At 45.5% G+C, this 14,650-nt stretch overlaps 1 protein-coding gene across 1 annotated transcript; it reads right to left on the bottom strand.

Moving 5' to 3' along the window:
• Positions 1-1,008: 1,008 nt before the first annotated feature.
• LOC126109488 (homeobox protein Hox-A1) lies at positions 1,009-5,960 on the bottom strand. The gene is made up of 3 exons (XM_049914514.1): positions 5,942-5,960; positions 1,458-1,565; positions 1,009-1,391 (listed from the first exon to the last, which is right to left on the bottom strand). Exons 1-3 carry the CDS (start codon positions 5,958-5,960, stop codon positions 1,009-1,011), a joined length of 510 nt encoding a protein of 169 aa, XP_049770471.1.
• Positions 5,961-14,650: the final 8,690 nt, after the last annotated feature.

Genomic DNA, 14,650 nt, shown 5'->3' with positions numbered 1-14,650 from the left:
GTCAACTGAAGTCAGAAGCACAACATTAGCACTCAGCTGCAGAGTCGATGGCACAATAAGAGCCTGAACTACCCCAGATGACGTCTCCTGTTTGTTTACTGTGTGATCATGGTTGTGACACTGCGGTGGAAGTTGATATCAAATCACACATCAGTTAATCATGACTTTGACAGTCACCTGGAGAGCTGATGTCAAAATAAGAATCAGCCTGAGCCTGAACTACCCCAGATGATGTATCCCAATTGTTTATTGTGTAGAGTACAACTTCGACACTCAGATGAATAGCTGATGTCACACCATGTATCAGCATATCATGTCTGACACTCAACTGGAAAGTGGCTGTCGAACTAAGGATCGGCCAAAGTTACCCAAGATGACACCTCCCAGTTGCTCAAAAGTTTGTTACCACGACTTTGGCACTGAGCTGGAGAGTTGATGGTACACTAACCAGCTTGGATCTGAACTAGCCCAGATTACATCTCTCAGTTGTTCACTGTGTGGACCACGATTTTGACACTCAGATGGAGAGTTAATGGAACATCAAGGACCAGCTTCAGCCTGAAGTACCCCCACATGATGCTTCCAGCTGGTTGTTGGACCAACACTGTAGTCCTGAGCTGGACAGTTGATGGGAGACCGAGGACCAGCTCGAGGCAGAGCTACGCCTTCTGGTAGTTCACTGGTTGGACTACGACTTTGGCACTGAGCTGGAGAGTTGATGGTACACAGGGGACCAGCTTGGCTCTGAACTAGCCCAGATTACATCTCCCAGTTGTTCACTGTGTGGAGCACGATTTTGACAGCTGGAACATCAAGGACCAGCTTCAGCCTGAAGTACCCCACATGGCGCTTCCAGTTGGTTCACTAGTTGGAGCAACACTGTTGTCCTCAGATGGACAGTTGATGGGAGACCGAGGACCAGCTCGAGGCAGAGCTACGCCTTCTGGTAGTTCACTGGTTGGACCACGACTTTGGTGCTCAGTTGATGTGACTGGCCTAGGAGGCGGACTAGTGCTCAGACGCAGTGGCCCGAGGCGAGGCCTCCTGGCTGTTCTCACTGAGCGCGGCTCCGGCGGCAGTGGGCGAATTACTGGCGCTGCTGAGCACGGCGGCCGCCTCCGACGCCACCCCAGCCGCCCCCGCCGCCCCCTGACCTAGTAGCCCGCCGCTGGCAGCCGCCTCCTTGAGCCGCTTCTTCTGCTTCATGCGGCGGTTCTGGAACCAGATCTTGACCTGCGTCTCGTTGAGCTGGAGCGCGGACGCGATCTCGATGCGCCGCGCTCGCGTCAGGTACTTGTTGAAGTGGAACTCCTTCTCGAGTTCGGTGAGCTGCTTGTTGGTGAAGTTGGTCCGGCCCGTGTTGCTGGCTGCGGAGGCGGCGGCGGCGGCGGCTGCGGCGGCCGCGGCTGCGGCGGCGGCGGAGGCGGACAGCGACGACGGCGAAGTGGCCAGGGGGCCGGCGCCGCCCCCACCGCCCCCGGCTGCGCTGAACGGTGACGCCGCCCCCGCGTGCGGTCCTGCCACGCCGCCGGCCAGCGCGAACCCGTCAGGAGGTGGTTTCGGGGCTGTCGAAACAGACAGAAGGATTAGCAAACAAACATTTATGCAGCTTAATCGTACTTGCACTATCACAGCTCCTCTTGAATACGAGGTTGGGTCAGACTATATAAATAAAAATGGAGATGTTCTTTTGTTCAAAATCGTTAATCTCCGAAAGTTTTTGACTAATTGCTTTGAAATTTTGACACAACGTTAAATTCTAACATGGGCATGGTTTTAGGTATCGTTTAACATATAGTGTATAATACAGGTGGTCCACTGATGGTGACCGGACCAAATATCTCACGAAATAAACGTCACACGAAAAAACTACAAAGAACGAAACTTGTCTAGCTTGAAGGGGGAAACTAGATGGCGCTATGGTTGGCCCGCTAGATGGCGCTGCCATAGGTCAAACGGATATCAACTGCGTTTTTCAAATAGGAACCCCCATTTTTTTATTACATATTCGTGTAGTACGTAAAGAAATATGAATGTTTTAGTTGGACCACTTGTTTCGCTTTGTGATAGATGGCTCTGTAACAGTCACAGACGTATAAGTACGTGGTATCACGTAATATTCCTACAATGCGGGCGGTATTTCCTTCGTGATACGTTACCCGTGTTAAAATGGACCGTTTACCAATTGCGAAAAGGTCGATATCGTGTTCATGTATGGCTATTGTGATCAAAATGCCCAATGCTATGTACGCTACTCGGTATCCTGGACGACATCATCCAAGTGTCCGGACCGTTTGCCGGATAGTTACGTTATTTAAGGAAACAGGAAGTGTTCAGCCACATGTGAAACGTCAACCACGACCTATGGCAGCGCCATCTAGCGGGCCATCCATAGCGCCATCTGGTTTCCCCCTTCAAGCTAGATGAGTTTCGTTCTTTGTAGTTTTTTCGTTTGATGCTTATTTCGTGAGATATTTGGACCGGTCACTATCACTGGACCACCCTGTATAAATAAAAAAGTAGATGTTCTTCTTTTCAAAATCGTTAATCACCGAAGGTTTTTGACCAGTTGCTTTGAAATTTTGACACAACGTTAAATTCTAATACGGGCATGATTTTAGGTATTGTTTAACATATAATGTATAATATATGTATATGTAACATTTTGAGATTTTTTAACAATGTTTCCCCATTTTTAAATTTATATAAATGTATGTATTACATTCACATAAAAAATAGGTAACTAAAAACATGCACATACACCAATGGAAAGTTATGCCAAGATTTGAAAGCAATTGATCAAGAAATTTCGCAGATTTGCGATTAGAAACACCTACATTTTCTGTGTGCGAGAAACGGTTCGTCTAATAATAACTGAAGATCTTGGTATGAGAAAGATTTGTGCCCGCTGCCCATTTTGCTGCAGCTGTTAGACTGGTTGAATGACAGTTTTCCTAACTGGATTGGGAGAAGAGGACGCGTGTAGTGGTCCCCTAATTCGCCAGACCTCTCTGCCCTTGATTTCTGGTGTGCTGAAAGAGAAAGTACGAGGTTGAGTCAAATGGAAACCTTAAATATTTTTTTAAATATTATTTATTGTGCAGAAGTGGTACAAAGCTGTATCACTTTTCAACATAATCTCCCCCACGCTCACTGCAAGTCCTCCAGCGCTTACAAAAAGCATAATTTCCTTTAGAAAAAAATTCTTTTGGTAGTCCGCGCAACAAGTGCATCTCGTGGCGTACCTCTTCATCAGAACGGAACTTCTTTCCTCCCATTGCGTCTTTGAGTGGTCCAAACATATGGAAATCACTTGGGGCAAAGTCTGGTGAGTATGGTGGATGAGGTAGACACTCAAAATGCAGGTCTGTGATTGCTGCAACTGTTGTACAAGCAGTGTCGGGCCTTGCATTGTCATGTTGCAAAAGGACACCTGCTGACAGCAATCGTCGGCCGGGGTGGCCGAGCGGTTCTAGGCGCTATAGTCTGGAACCGCGCGACGGCAATGGTCGCAGGTTCGAATCCTGCCTCGGGCATTGATATGTGTGATGGCCTTAGATTAGTTAGGTTTAAATAGTTCTAAGTTCTAGGGGACTGATGACCTCAGAAGTTAAGTCCCATAGTGCTCAGAGCCATTTTTGACAGCAATCCACTTCGCTTTGATTTGATTGCAGGCCGCAGATGATTTTTTTAGGAGATCTGTATATGATACACTGGTGACAGTGGTCCGCATGTAATGCTCCAAAATGACGCCTTTTTCGTCCCAAAAGAGTGTCAGCATAAGCTCCCCTGCTGATGGTTCCGTTCGAAACTTCTTTGGTTTTGGTGATGAGGAATGGTGCCATTCTTTGCTCTCCTCGTTTCCGGTTGGTGGAAGTGAACCCACGTTTCGCCCCCAGTAACGATTCATGCAAAAAAGCCAAACCCTTCTCGTTCAAGGCGCAGAAGAAGTTCTTCACAAGCATCAACACGTCGTTCTCTCATTTCAGGAGTCAGCTGCCGTGGTACCCATCTTGCAGACACTTTGTGAAACTGGAGCACGTCACGCACATTGTGGTGTGCTGACCCATGACTAATCTGTAAACATGCTGCAGTGTCATTTAGTGTCACTCGGCTTATTTCCCTCACTATGGCTTCAACTGCTGCAATGTTCTGTGGAGTCATAACTCGTTGTGCCTGACCTGAACGAGGATCATCTTCCACTGAAGTCACACCATTTACGAACTTCCTACTCCATTCGTAGACTTGCTGCTGTGACAAACATGCATCACCGTACTGAACCTTCATTCGTCGATGAATTTCAATATATTTCAAACTTTCACTACGCAAAAACCGAATAACAGAACGCTGTTCTTCCCTGGTGCAAGTCGCAAGTGGGGCGGCCATCTTCATATTGATACTGCGACGGTATGTGTGCATCTGCACTATGCTGCCACCTACAGGCCATTCTGCACGCTGTTTGTAGCACGCTTACCAGCTTACAGGATCAAGGCGCGAAATTTGGATTTGTTATTACAAATTTAAGGTTTTGATTTGACTCACCCTCGTATACTCGATGAAGATTACTAATTTAAACCACCTGACTGAAACATTACCAGTTAGTGTGATAAAATCAACAGCGGTTCAGGCCTGTTCCATCGAGTTCACCTCAATCTTGCAAAGCGCATCGAATTAACCATTGAAAAGTACGGAGATCATGCTGAAAATGTTATTTATTAACATTAAAGTGACTAAAAGGTGCTTTATTGCTATTTACTAAAATTCCCTATATACGTAGACTTTACGGACACCCTGTAGTAGAGGCGTGGTAAGTTGGCCGGCCCCCAAGTTCTGGTCGTTAAAATTTCGCTCCATTCGGAATATTTCGTGTCAAGTGTTTCTGACTCCTGTAACCTTCGGCGAACATTGACACTATAATTACCTGACGAAATGTAGTGTCGTATGCATGAGCAACTGATTAAATTACTCTTAACGGTAATTGTACTTATATTTAAATGCATTAAGCAATACGAGACAAAATCGCACATGTTTGCTAAATGTTTCGGATGTCATTTTTCTTCTCCTCATTGCGTTGTATAACAACAGCCATAATTTAATTTCATACTCCTAGTTACGAACAACTACTGCACTTGAAGATGATTGTGCCTATAATCCGCATTCACAAAACCATTTTACTTCAGTGTAAAAGTTTATGCCACAGCAGGAGACCGTTTCGAGTCGCGCGCGCTCAAGAGCTGTCAGTGTAAGAAGACAAACAATAAAACTTTCCTCCCCCCCCCCCCGCCCCCCCCCCCACCAACGTCTCACGATCTCTAAATACTAACACCGCTTTCGCCGTGCGACTTACCCCTCTGACTTGAGCTAAGCAGCCAACTTAACTTTTCTCACTGTCGAATACACCATCGTCAAAGTTCAGTACTTCTCAAAATATTTCTGTTTCTGTAAGTATTTTTATTACTGAGCGGGAAAATTCCTCTTTTAAGCAGCTCTTATTGCCGGCTGCTGCTTTAGGATTCCGCTGCTAGTTGTTAAATGTAAATCATTATAACATACATCTAAGAACCACGAGTTGCACCAATACCTGGCTCTGACCCTGTGCGGCTTGCTGGTCGCTGTTTGACGACTACATCCACATCTACGTCTACATTTACACGGAGACTGCAAATCACACATACGTGCCTGGCAGGGGATTCATTGAACCACCTTCACAAGTTTGGAAGGTAGGAAGGTAGGAGACGAGGTACTGGCAGTAGTAATGCTGTGAGGACGGGGCGTGAGTCGCGGTTGGATAGCTCAGCTGGTAGAGCACTTGCCCGCGAAAGGCAAAGGTCCCGAGTTCCAGTCTCGGTCCGGCACACAGTTTTAATCTGCCAGGAAGTTTCACCTACACAATAATTCTCAATCATTCCTCTCTCGAACGGCGCCCTGAAAAAACGAAAACCTGTATCTATAGCCCGCATCTCGTGGTCGTGCGGTAGCGTTCTCGCTTCCCACGCCCGGGTTCCCGGGTTCGATTCCCGGCGGGGTCAGGGATTTTCTCTGCCTCGTGATGGCTGGGTGTTGTGTGCTGTCCTTAGGTTAGTTAGGTTTAAGTAGTTCTAAGTTCTAGGGGACTGATGACCATAGATGTTAAGTCCCATAGTGCTCAGAGCCATTTGAATTTGAACCTGTATCTATCCGTACGAGTTTTGATTTCCCTAATTACACACGGTCCGCAGCTCGTGGTCGTGAGGTAGCGTTCTCGCTTCCCACGCCCGGGTTCCCGGGTTCGATTCCCGGCGGGGTCAGGGATTATCTCTGCCTCGTGATGACTGGGTGTTGTGTGCTGTCCTTAGGTTAGTTAGGTTTAAGCAGTTCTAGGGGACTGATGACCATAGATGTTAAGTCCCATAGTGCTCAGAGCCAATACACACGCATCAAAAAAAGCTTTGCATCACCCCGGTCTCCAGAACTCTGAAGATAGACGTTGACTGTGGATATTGTACAACAGACACAGTCCCTTTAACTATTCAGTGATATCACTAAACCCGCCCAAAGACGGAAACAACCATTAATGAGCAGCGCCTATTAGACGGAAGGTGTACGACAGCCGATCAGTTCCAGTCATTTCACCAGGAAGGAGGTACACGAATCGCGTTGCCCGTAGTTCAACCATGCCTAGAAGGTCTGTACCGCGGTTCCATCGCGTCTGGATTGTTACTTTCTGCCGGCTATTCTTGATAACCGACGGTCGTCCCATCACTAATAAAACGTGACCCATCTGAAAAGGCCACCTGTCGCTTTTAAGTGGACATACTGGGCCGGCCGGTGTAACCGAGCGGTTCTAGGCGCTAGAGTCTGGAACCGCGCAACCGCTACGGTCGCAGGTTCGAATCCTGCCTCGGGCATGGATGAGTGTGATGTCCTTAGGTTAGTTAGGCTTAAGTAGTTCTTAAGTTCTAGGGGACTGATGACCTCAGAAGTTAAGTCCCATAGGGCTCAGAGCCATTTGAACCATTTTTTTGAGGTCCATCTTTGCAACCATGACACCATGCAGCGCGGTACAGATGGGCCCAACAACGTGCTGAACGGACGGCTCAGGATTGGCATCACGTTCTCTTCACCGATGAGTGTCACACATGCTTTCAACCAGATAATCGTCGGAGGCGTGTTTGGAGGTCAGGCTGAAAGCCTTAGACACACTGTCCAGCGAGTGAAGGAAGGTGGAGGTTCCCTGCTGTTTTGGGGTGGCATTATGTGGGACCGACGTACGCCACTGGTGGTCACAGAAGGCGCTGAAACGGCTGTACGATCTGTTACATGTTCTAAGTGTTCTGCCAACAAACCGCATCTTTGGCTCGTCTTTCACCTAGCATTTTCTGTGTGTTCTTTCCAATTTAAGTTGTCCGTAATTGAAATTCCTAGCTATTTGGTTGAATTGACGGCCTTTTTATTTGATTGATTTGTCGTGTAACCGAAGTTTAACGCATTCCTTTTACTACACATATGGATCACCTCACACTGTAATAATTTAGAGCCAATTGCAAATTCTCGGCCGGCTGCTGTGACTGAGCGGTTCTAGGCGCTTCAGTCCGGAACCGCGTTGCTGCTACGGTCGCAGGTTCGAATTCTCTCTCGGGCATGGATGTGTGTGATGTCCTTAGGTTAGTTAGGTTTAAGTAGTTCTAAGTCTAGGGGATTGATGACCTCCTATGTTACTTCCCATAGTGCTTAGAGCCATTTGAACCATTTTTGCCAATTCTCGCAACGTGCAGATATCTTTTCTAAACCGTTTTACAATTTGTCTTGATCTTGCTGATGACCTAACTGGACGATAAATGACAACTTTTTTTGGCAAACAACCTAAGACGGCTGCTCATATCATCTCCTACATCGTTTATATAGATAAGGAACAGCAGAGTGCCTACAAAAGTACGTTGTTGAACGCCTATAATCACTTCTGTTTACTTGATGACTTTTCATCACTTAGTACGAACTGTGTGTGACCTCTCTCACAGAAAACCACGAATCCAGTCGCCTAACTGAGACGATATTCCATAAGCACTACGACCACTGATTTAACGCGAACGTTGAAACAGTTCGTACTTAATTGTCTTAATCAGAGCTGTTCTGAGAAAGATTACATTTCAGCAAGATAACGTCCGCCCGAACACGGCGAGAGTTTTCACGGGTTGTCTTCTTCCTTGCCAAACTTTACCTAGTCCAGCAAGGTCGCCGTATCTGTCCCCAACTAAGAACATTTGGAGAATTATGGCGAGTGTCCTCTAACCTCGTCAGGATATCGACGACCCAACGCGCCATTTGGACAGAATTTGGTACCATAACCTTCAGAAATATATCGAATATGACTATAGATCAGTGCCAAGCCGAATAACTGTTTGCATAAGGACCAAACGTGGACGAACGCTTTATTGACTTTCTCGATGTGTGAAGCTCTTCATCTTGAATAAATGATCCAATTTTTCTGAAATTGTGCTCATTTGCTTGCCTGTAGACGTACAACAATCAACCGTTTTTCGTACCATTCGGGTAATTCCTTCATGGTGCATCGTTTTGTTCTTGGTGTGTGCGATGAAGAAATCGAACATCACGGTATATACTACTGGCCATTAAAATTGCTACACCAAGAAGAAATGCAGATGATAAACGAGTATTCATTGAACAAATATATTATACTAGAACTGACATGTGTTCACATTTTCACGCAATTTGGGTGCATAGATACTGAGAAATCAGTACCCAGAACAACCACCTCTGGCCGTAATAACGCCCTTGATACGCCTGGGCATTGAGTCAAACAGAGCTTCGATGGCGTGTACAGGTACAGCTGCCCATGCAGCTTCAACACGATATCACAGTTCATCAACAATAGTGACTGGCGTATTGTGACTAGCCAGTTGCTCGGCCACCACTGACTAGACGTTTTCAATTGGTGAGAGATCTGGAGAATGTGCTGGCCAGGGCAGCAGCCGAACCTTTTCTGTATTCAGAAAGGCTCGTACAGGACCTGTAACATGCGGCCGTGCATTATCCTGCTGAAATGTACTGTTTCGTAGGGATCGAATGAAGGGTAGAGCCACGGGTCGTAACACATCTGAAATGTAACGTCCAGTGTTCAAAGTGCCGTCAATGCGAACAAGAGGCGACCGAGACGTGTAACCAATGGCACCCCATACCATCATGCCGGGTGATACGCCGGTATGTGCGATGACGAATACACGCTTCCAATGTGCGTTCACCGCGATGTCGCCAAACACGGATGCGACAATCATGATGCTGTAAACAGAACCTGGATTCATCCGAAAAAAATGACGATTTCCAGTCGTGCAACCAGGTTCGTCGTCGAGTACACCATTGCAGGTGCTCCTGTCTGTGACGCAGCGTCAAGGGTAACCGCAGCCACGGTCTCTAAGCTGATAGACCATGCTGCTGCATACGTCGTCGAAGTGTTCGTGCAGATGGTTGTTGTCTTGCGAACGTCCGCATCTGTTGACTCAGGGATCGAGACGTGGTTGCACGATCCATGTGGATAAGATGCCAGTCATCTCGACTGCTAGTGATACGAGGCCTTTGGGAGCCAGTATGACGTTCCGTATTACCCTTCTGAACCCACCGATTCCATATTCTGCTAAGAGTCATTGGATCTCGAGCAACGCGAGCAGCAATGTTGCGATACGATAAACCGCAATCGCGATAGGCAACAATCCGACCTTTATCAAAGTCGGAAACGTGATGGTACACATTTCTCCTCCTTACACGAGGCATCACAACAACGTTTCACCAGGCAACGCAGGTCAACTGCTGTTTGTGTATGAGAAATCGGTTGGAAACTTTCCTCATGTCAGCACGTTGTAGGTGTCACCACCGGCGCCAACCTTGTGTGAATGCTCTGAAAAGATAATCATTTGCATATCACAGTATCTTCTTCCTGTCGGTTAAATTTCGCGTCAGTAGCACGTCATCTTCGTGGTGTAGCAATTTTAATCACCAGTTCGATGCATCGAAAGCCCTTACTAGGGCCGCCGCGCTATCCAGCGCAACGTCAGAACTGCCTGTTGCCTCCACCTTCCCGAAAGCCAAACTGCTCGTCATCCTACAAAACCCTCAGTTTCCCTTTCCATTATTCTTCGTTCATTACTGCTGTCAACAGCTCGGACACTTACGCAGCTAAGCCGGTGTACAGCCGTGAAAAGGCGCGGCGCTGCAGCTGCTGGTGTAGGGAGGAATCAGGCCGGTATAACGTGTCCCTCGCTACGGCGTTCGGAGCTAAGCCCTCCCTAGGGCCCGCTGTCGCGCCCTTATTTGTTTCTGGCATTGTTTCCCCGCTGACCCCTGTCCAGCCCTGTCCGGCCTGATTCAATAAGGCCGCAAAGGGTCAGTCCCCTGCGGTGACGTCACCCGGTCCCAAGCCGCCACACCGGGGTCAAGCCAAACACGGCGCGTTGCGTCTGTCCCTCCTGCGTCACATATCAACCCTTTCGCAACTGCACCTGCCGAGTGGCTGCCGGCCACAGTTGGGGAAAATTTACTCGAATAACGTGTAAAAGTATTGTTCGTTATTAGTGTATAAGAAACGAAAATACGCTAAAGACTCAAAGATCCTGGTAGACCTGCCTAATATCGCGTAGGCACCCCGCGAGCACGCAGAAGTGCCGCAACACGACCTTGCTTGGACTCGACTAATGTCAGAAGTAGTGCTGGAGGGAACTGACGTCATGAATCCTGCAGGGCTACCCATAAATCCGTAAGAGGGTGTAACATCCACGAGATAAATTTTAGCTACAGTGCGACGAGAGGAAATTATGCCTCTAACAGTTATAAACATTATGCATTCGACATATGAAAAAATAATGAAAACGATGATAAATATTAATTATTTGTACAATATTCTATGATGTAATTGGACATATCGATGTGTATCATACAAAGACAATGATAATTGTAAATTCCTTTTATGATTTGCGTTTGTCTTCTTTGTTTTTACCTTTTGTTGGATGGCTTTTGTACGTTGCGGACACATATCAAACTGAGGTCTGTTAAGAAATTGTAATTATTTGTTAATTATTACTTGAGAATAGAGTTCATTATTATTATTATAAATATGAGTGAATAATTATTAGTAACTTTAATTCCTCTCTCAGTAAGCATTATCTGTGCTAATTATTTCTTTCCGCTGCAAGGAGCGCAGCCATTGATGATACCGATTTGTATTGCGTTTTTGTCTGTGTTTTCCTTAAAAAATCAAATGTTTGCTTCATGAAGTCTAAATAGTGCACAATACGGAAGTAAAGTTTAATAAGCATTTCAAATACTTATCTTATTTGCTCTAACAATAAAAGTCTCTACCAATTGTCTGCCGCCATCTTAACAATTATCTCAGCGGCCAATTCAAATTACGCAACTCTGCAGACATAAATGGCGAACGTAATACAAATGTGTAAAAATAAATGTGCACCGGTGGCCCCGAACTCATTTTAATGAAAATAATTCGAATCAGATTGGTTCTTTAAAAACAGTGTCTACCGAATCTTCCTTCGCCGTCGGCGTTGTCGTTGTTACCGTGAGACACCGTTATATCAAGAGGAAATGCACATCGATCTTAGAGCATGAGATATGATGACCTTAAGCCATTGACAACACACAACGGTCACGGTAGCACCTGATTCCAGAATAGCTGCAGTAGCTAAGATCTACGAACTATCCCCTGTTGACCAGGTCCCCAAAACTTAACTCGTAACGAGATCCCTTCAAAGCAAATTGTCATAACGATCGTCTATAAAGGCTTCGTACAACGAGAAGAAATGTTACGGTTGATGGAATAATAACAGATACGACCAAACTGTCTTGTCTCTTCTGCTTTATTTAACATAACTTCGTTCACAGTTTCATTTCGCATTCATCACTCATTCACCGAAACCCTTTGATGAACAGTTTTGGTTGCTTAACACCAACAGTCAATGATAATGATACAGCTTTTCTCCTTTTTATAAATTGAAGCCCGCTCTCCGTGATATAATAAGAAAAAAACCGGTCTCAATACCGCGTCCCTCGTGAGATGCGAATAGACTTATCCCGGAATTGACCGCCCTGTAGGTGTACTCAATTTAATGGCCACACTTCGCTGTCCGCTATTTCGCGTAACTGAATGTCCATTTGTTAGTCTGATTATACACTGTAGCTATTTAAAATTCGCCCCTATATTTTTCACAACGCACAATTAGCACTTCGTTACCTGTTTGTTTTCTTTCTAAGAGTAAACGAAAAAAAGGACGCCGTATAATCGGCTTAGTCGACATAAAGCAAAACACCTTAATATGCCCAGTTTCACCTCTTCTTATAGGATCGGCTACCTTACTCATTAATTTACTACATATTATTTCCAATAACACTAAACAGGTATCGCCGTTATATTTTAATTGTATTCAAAAGCATGTTACTACTATTATGACCAACCAAATCGTCACAAATCGCGCGGCGTGCGTTTTTAATGATAACTTTACGCTATTCAATTAAATCGCGCGGCGTGCGTTTTTAATGATAACTTTACTCTATTCAATTTCCGTTACAGCTATCTTGACTCGTAATGTTACAAGTGCTCATAGCACGATCCTTATAATAAACTTTTCTAGCTGATGTGTGGAGCTGAAATTAATTAAGCACGAGTTGCGAGGAATATTGTTTCAGGTAACATACGTCAGTGTTGTGCGCGGCTGATATTCGGTGGTTTTAGTGATCATTTTGGTGAAGATAACTGCTTCCATCATAATCAATAGTTACATAGAATCTGTTGTATGAAATGTGATTTAGTGACACTTACACAACTTACAGACAACACTTTAACACGACGTTAACTTGGAATTCTTTAGCAACTTGACCAAATCTTTAGGCGGGAGAAAAATTATTTAGTAATTACTCAATGTAATAAAATAAGATTATCATTTTCATTTACAAATTAGTTAAATACCAAACCACTGAATAACACAGCGAACGCCACAAGGGGATGGAGATCTCTTCTGAACAGCACGTTGCGAGGCATCCCAGATATGCTCAATAATGTTCATGTCTGGGGAGTTTGGTGGCTAGCGGAAGTGTTCAAGGTCATTAGAGCGTTCCTGGAGCCACTCTGTAGCAATTCTCGACGTGTGGGGTGTCGCATTGCCCTGCTGAAACTACCCACATCTATCGGAATGCAGAATGGACATGAATGGATGCAGACGATCAGACAGGATGCTCACGTACGTGTCACCTGTCAAGAGTCGTATGTAGACGTATCAGGGGTCCCATATCACCCCAACTGCACACCATTACAGACCTCCACCAGCTTGAACAGTCCTGCTGACATGCATGGTCCATGACTTCGTGAGGTACACTCCATACCAGTACACGTCCATCCATTCGATACAATTTGAAACGAGACTTGTCTGAGCAGGTAACATGTTTCCAGTCGACATCAGTTCAAAGTCGGTGTTGATGAGCCCAGGCGAGGCGTAAAGCTTTGTGTCTTGCAGTCACCAAGGGTACACGAGTGGGCCTTCGGCTCCGAAAGCCCATGTCGATGATGTTACGCTGAATGGTTTGCGCGCCGATTGTTGTGAATCTGCAGCAATTTGCGCAGAGGTTGGACTTTGTCAAATTCATCAATTCTCTTCAGTCGTCGTTTGTCCCCTTCTTGCAAGATCTTTCCCCCGTTCGCAGCGATGTCGGAGATTTGATATTTTACCCGATATTCACGGTACACTCGTGAAATGGTCGTACGCGAAAATCCCCCCTTCATCGCTACCTCGGATATGCTGTGTCCCATCGCTTGTGCGCCGACGATAACACAATATTCAAACCTACTTAAATCTTGATAACCTTCCATTGTAGCAGCAGTAACTCATCGCCAGACGTTGTCTTCTATAGGCCCTGCCGACCGCAGTGCCATATTCTGCCCGTTTACATGTATCTGTATTTGAATACGCATGCCTATACATTTGCGTATGGTATTTTCAGGAATTCCAGAACGGTTTTGACACTGTACCACACGAGCTGCTCGTAGTAAAATTGCGTGCTTATGGAATATCGTCTCAGTTATATGACTGGATTTGCGATTTCCTCTCAGAGAGGTCACAGTTCGTAGTAACTGACGGACAGTCATCGAGTAAAACAGAAGTGATATCTGGCGTTCCCCAAGGTTGTGTTATAGGCCCTTTGGTGTTCCTTATCTATATAAATGATTTGGCAGACAATCCTCGGTTGTTTGCAGATGACGCTGTCGTTTAGTCTAACGACTAGACTAATAAAGTCATCATAAGAACAAAATAAACTGCAAACGATTTAGAAAAAATATCTGAATGGTGCGAAAAGTGGCAGTTGACCCTAAAAAACGAAAAGTGTGAGGTCATCCACATGAGTGCTAAAAGGAACTCAAACTTCGGTTACACGATAAATCAGTCTAATCTAAAAGCGTAAATTCAACTAAATACCTAGGTATTACAATTACGAACAGCTTAAATTGGAAAGAGCGCATAGAAAATATTATGGGGAAGGCTAACCAAAGACTGCGTTTTATTGGCAGGACACTTAGAAAATGTAACAGACCTACTAAGGAGACGGCATACACCACGCTTATCCGTCCTCTTTTAGAATAATGCTGCGCGGTGTGGGACCC

Source organism: Schistocerca cancellata, chromosome 12 (genome assembly GCF_023864275.1).
Source record: "Schistocerca cancellata isolate TAMUIC-IGC-003103 chromosome 12, iqSchCanc2.1, whole genome shotgun sequence".
Taxonomy (NCBI): domain Eukaryota; kingdom Metazoa; phylum Arthropoda; class Insecta; order Orthoptera; family Acrididae; genus Schistocerca; species Schistocerca cancellata.
The sequence above is the reverse complement of the archived record's forward strand: the minus strand, read 5'-3'. Positions and strand labels throughout refer to the sequence as shown.